Source organism: Arachis hypogaea, chromosome 19, assembly GCF_003086295.3.
Source record: "Arachis hypogaea cultivar Tifrunner chromosome 19, arahy.Tifrunner.gnm2.J5K5, whole genome shotgun sequence".
In the NCBI taxonomy this organism is placed as follows: domain Eukaryota; kingdom Viridiplantae; phylum Streptophyta; class Magnoliopsida; order Fabales; family Fabaceae; genus Arachis; species Arachis hypogaea.
In genome coordinates, this window is record NC_092054.1 from 138,924,900 (window position 1) to 138,934,754 (window position 9,855).

General features: G+C 36.1%; 2 protein-coding genes and 1 pseudogene across 2 annotated transcripts; 2 read left to right on the forward strand and 1 right to left on the reverse strand.

Moving 5' to 3' along the window:
* The first annotated feature begins 245 nt into the window (after positions 1-245).
* On the forward strand, positions 246-2,866 carry LOC112776796 (uncharacterized; annotated as a pseudogene).
* Positions 2,867-3,809: 943 nt separating this feature from the next.
* LOC112776797 (uncharacterized) lies at positions 3,810-7,415 on the reverse strand. The gene is made up of 4 exons (XM_025821045.3): positions 6,883-7,415; positions 4,897-6,123; positions 4,740-4,816; positions 3,810-4,433 (listed from the first exon to the last, which is right to left on the reverse strand). The coding sequence occupies exons 1-4, from the start codon at positions 7,312-7,314 to the stop codon at positions 4,151-4,153; spliced, it is 2,019 nt and encodes a 672-aa protein (XP_025676830.1). The 5' UTR covers positions 7,315-7,415; the 3' UTR covers positions 3,810-4,150.
* Positions 7,416-8,650: 1,235 nt separating this feature from the next.
* On the forward strand, positions 8,651-9,565 carry LOC112776798 (probable histone H2B.3). The gene has a single exon (XM_025821046.3). It carries the CDS (start codon positions 9,019-9,021, stop codon positions 9,427-9,429), a length of 411 nt encoding a protein of 136 aa, XP_025676831.1. The 5' UTR covers positions 8,651-9,018; the 3' UTR covers positions 9,430-9,565.
* The last annotated feature ends 290 nt before the right edge of the window (positions 9,566-9,855 follow it).

Sequence of the window (9,855 nt, forward strand, 5' to 3'; positions counted from 1 at the left end):
CAATTTCATAAAAGTTATAAAAACAAAAAACTTAACACACTTAACAGATAACACTTAACACAGAGGCAGCAACAAGCCAACAACACTATTCTCCCCTAAGTTGTTGCAAGTAATCAACAATCCTCATCAATCAACAACAAAAGTATAAAACAAAAAAATCTTTTAAAATAATTTTTTATAATTCAAAAATAGAAAAAATCAGAAAATTCAGAAACAAAAATTACACCATTAATCCAAACTCTGCCATCATACCACCATCAACACTAACTCAAAATAAAAGAAACAGCAACTAAGAATCAGATTTCAGTCTTATTTTCTCTATTTCAATCTTATTTTCTCTAATTTCTTTTACATTCTCACGCAATTCTAGGGTTTCTTTTTTCCCCTCTTTTGATCACACAATCGCGCAACACCCTCCCAGGTAACACCTACCCTCCCCTCATTCATATACCTTCTTCTGCTTCTACTGCTTTTCCATTCTGTACCCTAATTGCCCCTTCTCATTGATCCCAATTTTGTTTTCATAATTCAATTCGCGGTTTGATTGCCGTAAAGTTTGAGTTTTTTTTTTTGTGCTATTTTTCTGGTTTTGTGTTTATTGTTATTTGTGTGTTTTGATTATGACTCGTATCGTTTATCAGGTGGCATGTGTGGGGCTTTGAATTTCGGTTTGATTAGGGAAGTCCCTTTTCTGTGTTCCCCCCATTTTCCACCCATGGGTGTGACTCTCAGATTGGGGTCACCGTTTTTCTTTTTCTTTTTTGTTTTTCTTTTTGGTTTCCGGGAGATTGAGATGGTGGTTTAGCAACTGGGTTGTATTTCTTACAGGCTTTCAGGAAATAGTTGTTTGTGTTCATTTATGCTTGGTGGGGTTGATAATTGAGAGGGATAGAGGCTGGGGTTTGGTTCTACATATAGTAGTGTGTAGCAGTGGTTAGGAAGTTACAGAGGTTCTGTGAGGATGACAGATGTTCAGCCGCTACAGCAGAAGCCTGAGTCTGCCGATGCTCATGCTGAGTTCGAGCGTGGACTGGAGGACTTTATGCGTGGGCAGTTGGATGATTGTATGTCATTTGCCTCCTGTAGTTCCTCCCAGGCTCAGGGGGATGAGGAAGATGAGGGTGATCAGCTAGCTCGGAGGAGGCGTAGGTCTGATCTCGAAGGGGATGATTTGGCGGAGTCCTCGGCTGCACAGAGGCGCCACTCGCGAATTTTGAGTAGGTGGGCTGCCCGGCAGGCGCAGGAGATGATAACTACTATTGAGAGGAGGAATCGTGAGTCTGAGTTGATGGCGCTGGCTGGGTTGCACACGGTGTCTATGTTGGACTCCTCTTTCTTGAGGGGATCACAGTCCCCAACTTCTGGACAGGAGGGTGCCGTGGAGAGACCGAGCACTCAGGCATCTGCTATTCTGCAGATGTGGCGCGAATTGGAGGATGAGCATTTGTTGAACAGGGCTCGTGACAGGATGAGGGAAAGGTTGAGGCAACAGAGGGGTTCTGAGTCTAATACCAATGGGTCCAGTACCATGTCTGATAGTCGAGGCAGTGAGAATCAAGGCAGTTTGGGGGATGCGAGTGAAAGCGAAAATGATTTTGGTACTTGGTCGCATGATCGGATTGAATCGCGGAATGCACGTGGGGATCGTCTTGTGTCTAGCAGGGAGCAATCTCCTGATCTTGGCGAAGTCGAGAGGGAGAGAGTTAGACAGATTGTTCGAGGATGGATGGAAAGCGGTATTGGTGATCATTCATCGAATGTGAATCAGAGAAACAATAATGGTAGAGCAGAATGGCTTGGAGAAACAGAGCGTGAGAGGGTAAGAATTGTCAGGGAATGGGTGCAAATGACTAGCCAACAGAGAGGCTCACGTGGGAGCCGGAGGGATGCTCAAGTCGATCGAGCGCGCGATGTGGTTGCTGATCACGATGAAGGCCAGCCAGAGCATGTTCGGCGGGACATGTTGAGGCTGCGTGGAAGACAAGCTCTAGTTGATTTGTTTGTGAGGATATAGAGAGGGAAAGGCAAAGAGAGCTGCAGGGATTGTTGGAGCACCGAGCTGTATCTGATTTTGCTCACCGCAACCGCATTCAGGTCTGTTGGGTACCCTGTCAGAATTCCTTTGCAATTCATGGTTCTTTTAGTCATGGTGTCCTCAATTAATCTCGAGTTGATTATGTAAGTCAGTCATACAAGAACTGTGATTTAATTCAAGGAGATAAAAACTTATATTATTGTGTGGATTTTAACTCTATAAAACTCATTTTATCTTGTGTTTGTGTTAATATGCATAATCTACATACATTTGTTTCTGTTGTGTGGTACATCTGATCTGGACTGTTGCATTTCAATTCTTTGTATACTTCCTGTTGTAAATTGACTATTTACACGAGATGGTGTTTTCAGTCTTTGCTCAGAGGTAGATTCCTCCGAAATGAAAGAACTGTTGAAGATGAGAGACCTCCGTCTATGGCTGCAAGTGAATTAGTGCAGTTGAGACAACGACATACAGTCTCTGGTATAAGGCATGGAAATCAAACAACTTGATAATCTTTTTAAACCCGTGGGTGGGTGACCTATTCTGCCTATTACTCATCTTGGAGCTTCTGCTTTAGAAATAAGACAAAAATTCAAAAGGTGATCTAGATGTATCTGTGTCTGCCAAGTGCTCAAGGCTTGTTAATTTCTTTGCTAATTGTTGAGTTTTCTTTTAGTTGTATTTCTTATGATTTGCAAAATAAATAACTGTTATTTATAATGGTTGATTTTCATTCATTATATTTGTGTATGGCCACTGTTTATGGGCAATATTTTTGCCACTAGCTTTTTCTTTATCAATGTTATTATAGGAAAGGTCATTCAGTTCTCTTTTTTTTTTTAAATTTATTTCTTCTCTCTCTCTCTCTCTCTCTCTCTCTCTCTCTCTCTCTATATATATATATATATATATATATATATATATATATATATATCACACAAAGAATTGGATATTTTTCCTTCTGACATTGAATTACTATTCCGTTACTGGTTATTGTGGTAAGATGTTGTTATAATTTTTTTTCCATCAGTATGTAGTGTTTTCTTTAAATTTGCGCTGTGAAGTTCAACACACAAGGTTTTGTCTAGTGTGAGCTTGGCTCATTCTTTCTGCTGTACTACCCCCCACCACCGGGAAAAAAAAAACATTTTTTTACCCAATTATTTCCTCCACAACCATGAACTATCATATACTAGGATAAATGTTCTTATGTTCGGTATTATTTATTTATACAGAATACAAAATATGGTGATGAACTGATGATTGTTGACTACATGTTCTAATGTTTGTTGCTAGTGATGGTCATGTACTAACTTATCTAGTTGTAATTTAGGGAGGGGTTTCGTTCAAGATTAGAGAATATTGTTCCTAGTCAAAGCAAGTACCAATTCTGATACTGCATCAAATAATCGTGATTAGCACTGTATTGAATTAAATTATATTATATTGAACAATAAAATCAAATACAATATAAATCATAATAAATTATAGATTTAACTACACTGTTACTCTATAGTTTTACTAAATTTATAATTAAATCTCTATACTTTTTCTTTCAACTAGGTTCTTATATTATTTTTAATTTTATAATTATGTCATTATCAATATAAAAAATATTAGAATTGACTATTTTTTTATAAATTAAAAATATTTTATTAATTTTAACATTTTTAAATTAAAAAAAATTAATTACAAAATTAAAAGTAATATAAAATCTAATTGATAAAAAAATAAAATAAAATTAATTATAAATTTAATACAATTATAAAAATTAACAGAATAATTAAATCTAAATTATATCAATGTTATCCTCTAAATCATTATCATAAACGCCTTCTTTAAGTTAATCCAATAGCTTGATCTAGCTGCTAGTTTACACAAATGTCGTTTGCCCATACCTAGGGGCAAACCTAGGGCTAGAGCAGACAGTACCTAATTTGAATTTATGCCACTTTTTTCTGAGGTGAACCTATATGCGAATTGCGTACAACAAAACTAATGTGCACATTGGATGAAAGTTCACATCTGAAGGCAAGTTTTTTTTTTCTCCTATTAATAGATCGCATATACATTAACATATTTTTACATGAAATCATCAATCAAATATAAACATCACTTCCAAATCTGACGCTTGGTAGACCTACCCATTTTCTGACGCTTACAAGACTTTCCATTCATGACTGCTTTCTTCTTAATCTTTCTTTGATCTATCATCTTCTCATGTCTCTGTTTCCGATATCGTGTGCGGTTATTCAACCAGCTGAAATAATCTTTTCCTGTAGTGCAGACAACAAAATCCACAAGTTCATCATAATCATCGAGTTCTTTGGGGTTTCCTAGTATGCAATCAAAGAAAGCTTCCCCATTGCAGGTGTAGGAGGTGGCAGAACCTGATCTGTAAAATATAAAGGCAGAAGGGACACTATCAGGTATCCTGCAGGAACCTTTTCACTTAAACAAAACTGTAATTACTTCATCAAGCAATTTATGAAGCTGGTTCAAACCTCAACAACTCATCAAAAGAATAACAATAGCACTAAAACTGAACAGTATTGACTCGAAGGCACTTTTTCTCTATCTTTTCATTTCAGCAACATTATAATTCATCGGACTAATTGCATGACATTTCCTTTTTCTTTTCAAAGACAAATGCCAACACCTAAAAGGCCAAACTCGATTACAATTTAGAAACAATGTGTACCTTAAATTTTCCTTTTGAATTCCAATGAACTGCTCTACAACTTTGTAGATAGATTCTTTATCTCCATATCCGACCCCCTGCAAATTCACCAACGATTTAAGAACAACATACAAACCAAACTTAATTCAAGAACAAGAGAACTGAAAGCACACTTCACCTCTTCAGTATTATTAGATTGGACTACAATGGAGCAAGATTTCAGTCGTCCATGCCTTAATGGATCTAAAGAAACTAAATCCCCTTCTTCAAAAGCAATGAGAGACATCAGTGCCATAATTACATATATACACCCCTTTGCCAACAAATGTAGCTCACTACTAAAACTTATATATAGCAAGCCAGAGAAATGCACAATCATCGATTTTGAGACACTGTGACTTGTTGTTTGTTGCATTTTCATCAAATCACACAAAAACGCTTGAAAGGGTAAGCAAAACTTTATTTCTTGAAAATGGCGAACATGGCTGATCAATGAACCATATTTCTCGTGTAGAGAGGTATTTTCCATGGTTTTCAAACAACCTGAAGCACCACTATTAATTAGACACTTAATCGCTTGCATCAACGAAACACCCATGAACTTCAATATGGATGCAAGAAGACATATATCTCTGGCACTGGTATTTTCCTTTACACAAAAACCATCTCTAGAAGGATATTGGGAGAAAGCTCGATGAATTAGGCCTTCCAAAATTGAGTCAGCCATGCCCCTGCATGAATCAGCAAATATGCACTGCTTCCCTTTCATAAAAGCAATGCAATCGGCCAAAATGTTGGCTTTTGTTTTTGAGGATATTTTGCATGAATTATCTGACAGCAATAAGACTTGGTTTAATTTGCTATTTGTGACTTGCAGAATAGAAGATTGAAATGTTGGATGACGCTTCTTATGCTGGGAGAAATCATAGCCACATTTCGATTTGGAGTAAAAATTATCAATTTGCAAATGAGTAATGTGCATAGAGTACAAAACAACAGCTTTTTGGAATCCAATTAAGTACCAGTTAATATTAGGAGCCAAACTAGTGGAATCTAAGCCAGCATCAATGGCTTCAGAAACCAAGGAGATTACATGTGCCTGGAACATCTTTGGTGCAGAAGGCATAGTAGGGTCCATAAGCAATGATATGGCAGGTGCAGGGCTAAGTCCAGGAAATCGAGAATCCTTGTCACAATGCAAAAATAATCTACTGACAAAATTCTCAAAAGCATTCTCATTAGAAACTGACAGATTAAAATGGACAGCTATCACCAACAGAACACTTGCAAAATCATGATGCATGGAATTGTGCACAAAAAGCTTTTCACCCATGGAAGATACTGAATCGACAAGCATGAGATAGCTTCTTAAAGTTTGATGTCTTAGAAGCTCATCTGCAAAAACCTGAAATAACTTTCAAGTTTAGTTGGACATGAATCATAACATTTCTATATATGTTTGTGTTTGGAAGTTAATAAAACAGCTAATATATATAGAAAATATGACTACAAACGTCAAAAACTTGGATAGCTGTGACAAGAATATTGCATTTGCAACTACAACTAAAATTAATGGTAAGTAAATTGAAACTAAAACTTCAAACAAACTGAAAGAAAATATTTTCAAAGCTGAATCTTGTTGCGCATCCACACCATGAGGCTGGTCATCAGAACAAATAAGCGCCAATGACAATATATAGAGAAGACTGCACTGAAGAAAAGATGTAGACACTTATCTATGCTGATTTGGTAATGTCAAAGGAAAATAATAGGCCTTCCACAAGAAAAGTGAACCAAAAACAGCTAGTCCAATTAAAACAAAAGTCTAAAACTTCATAAAACCTTCAGAGAAGCCACTAGAACTTTTCGGTTTCCTCTGAGTTATTCTAAGGGACAAAATATTGCTTTTACTACAGTGGAAACCGTATAGTTGAATCCATGCAACCAACTAAAGCTATCAAAAGAAAACGTGGCTATTGCTAATATTCTCGAACGCAATGTGTAATCAATGCACCCAAATTTTCAAGTAAGAAACAAAATCACAAGCTCCACAAAACAATTTAAATTAATAACCAATCCTAAATTAAACATCAGAAACATTAATCAGGCAGAGAACATAGCCACAAAAGCAGAAGCTAGAAGCAGTTGCAGGTAGTAGTCTTGCCTCTAGCAGCGCACACAGAAACAGACGGCAAGAATCGGATAGTTCCACGTCAGCACCTGAGACGAAGTTCCGGAAGCGCAGGCGGCAATTGGCGACGTGGACGGAGACGAAGGCGTGGAGTGCACGGTGGAGAAAACGCGTCTTGTCGACGAGGAACTTCTGGTCGGAGTGAAGGAGTGTCAGAGAAACCATGCAGCAGCGAAGAAGGATAGCAGCATCTTCAACAAGCGGCCAAATCCGTGAATTCTGATCCGGATTCGGATCTGACCCGGCAGCGTGTCGGTCATGGAAGAGAGGGAGGGCAGAGAAGAGAGTTCGGAATGCGGTGCCGAGATTTTTGAAGAGGATTTCGCAAAGAATGAGAAGGTCACTGTGGTTGAAGTTGGAATTGGATTTAGAGAAGGAGAGGTATAGGGTCTTAGGGTTTTCCATTCTTCATGAGAAGGAGTTTCTTTGGCTGATTGAGTGAGAGACAGAGAGAGCAGAGGTTTTGGGAATTTTGGAAGTGTTGTCCACGCGGGGGAAATATGAAAAGAAAATACAAACAAAAATCATAATTAAATAATTTTGAGTAAATAATTATTTTTTATTATCAAATAAAGGAATGTTAGGACCAACAAAATTTGTAATGTTTAGTCATTAATTAGTCATCATCAATATTTTTAATGGTATGAGATGATATTCAATGGTATAAAATTATTCATTTTTTTTATGGTTAAGTATTAGTCAAATTTTAATAAAAGTACTGCTTTTAAACTTTTTCAATATGTAAATACTTACAAAATTAACTACGAAAAATTAAATTAAACATATATTTATAAAAAATAAATTTTGTTTAATAAAAACACTCAATTATTAAATTTTTATTGGTTCTATTAAAAAATTATTTAAAATTTTTAAATTATTCCTATCGTCAATTATTTTTTTGATATACAAAATCATCATTATCAACTTTAAAACCCGCAATCTAATATTATTATCAACCATGAAAACCATCTTCACCTTTTTCAAATACTAGGAATAACTAATTCCAAGTTTCACTAGCATAGTATTATTAATGTCAAAATTGCATATCAAATGACGATATGAAATATATAGTTACTTTGTTGACAAAAACAATGGATGAAAATTTAAAACAAAGTTTTCTTATTCTACAATCTTATTGTTATATAAAAAATAATATTTTCGATAAAGATAGGTATTCTGATAGGTACTCTCTATTAATCAATTGACGCAAAGGTAAAAATATGGGGGAAACAATGATGTTGAAATAGCATTGCCAATAATTTGATTGTTTATTAAATGGTGTTTATTGCAAAAAAAAATGTGAAAGTAGCATTGCCAAGAATTTGAAATCGGCAAGAAACTGGTTCTGCTTCCTGACCTACGAATTTTCGGTTGTTTTATATAGTTTTCTTTCTTTTCTCTAAGAATATTGTTTATTAATTATTTTTGTTGTTTGGTTAGGAAATCTCATGCTATGGCCGTTAGATCATCTTCATACTTTTGTATCATCCATGGAAACTACATATCTTTTTTTTTTTTGGTTTTCCACGGTATTCTCCAACTCGGCAAGTCAAGAACTAATCTATCGCAGTACTGAGTTCCATTTAAGAGTTTGCCGCTCGCCAATAGGTTGCTGCATGTCTTTGATAGGAGATTTCATTTTCTTTTTGGACGGGAAACTAATTTCACCATACTTTTTGTAGGCCATTTTAAGATTTTAAACAGATGGGCTTCTCACAGGAGCTAAATGCCCATGGTAAACCAAAAACAGGGAATCCAAATTAGCCAAAGTTATGAGACCAAATATTGAAAGTAGCCCAAGCCTTTTTTTCAGAATACTCTGTGCTAGTGTTACCGTTGTGTGTTGAGTCTGGTGATTAACAAAAAAAAAATAAAGCAAACGAAAGAAAAAAATAATCTCCGAACTCGACTTTCGAAAAATCTCCCTCCAAAATCGCTAACTACCCACGTCATCGATCCGTGCACACCACAAACTAACCAATCACATTCCACCATCGACTCATATATAAGCACCTTACTCCTCTTCCTCATTTCACTATACGCAAGCACAAATTCACCCTCTATACCTTCGCACTCAAAAGTTTGTTATTGTTACTCTCATTTTCAGCCATGGCAAAGGGCGAAAAGAAACCGGCGGAGAAGAAGCCAGCGGAGAAGGCACCGGCGGAGAAAACCAAGGCGGAGAAGAAGATCCCGAAGGACGCGTCCTCCGGCGATAAGAAGAAGAAGAAGAAGGCGAAGAGCGTTGAGACCTACAAGATCTACATTTTCAAGGTTCTGAAGCAAGTTCATCCTGACATCGGAATCTCTAGCAAGGCCATGGGGATTATGAACAGTTTCATCAACGACATTTTCGAGAAGCTCGCTCAAGAATCTTCTAGACTCGCGAGGTATAACAAGAAACCAACCATTACTTCGAGGGAGATTCAAACCGCTGTGAGACTCGTGCTTCCCGGTGAACTTGCCAAGCATGCCGTTTCGGAAGGGACTAAAGCTGTCACTAAGTTTACAAGTTCTTGATTTTGGAGAAAAATTTGGATTAGGGTTTGGATGGGTTGTAAAGGGATGAAAACGCATTTTGTGAAGTCGTTTTGGCTTATGTTTGGTTAGACGGTGGTTTTTATTAATGGATATTAAGCTTATTCATTTTTTCCTATATTTTTTTTTTAATTTTAATTCTTTACTTTGCACTGTTTTTTTTTTTTTTTTTTTTTTTTTTTTTTTTGTAACAACTTCAATTAGCTCGTTCATTTGTTCTGTCTATGATGAATTTAAAATGTTAATTGACACTTATGTAGTACACATAATGTTATTTTCAATTGAAGGGTTTTCATTAGAAAATTTATTAAAGTTAGATTTTTAATTTATTTGTTATATATTTTTATTAACAAAATTTAAAGTTATCATTCTAAACATATGTGTTAATAAGTTAGCTAAATCTTATTT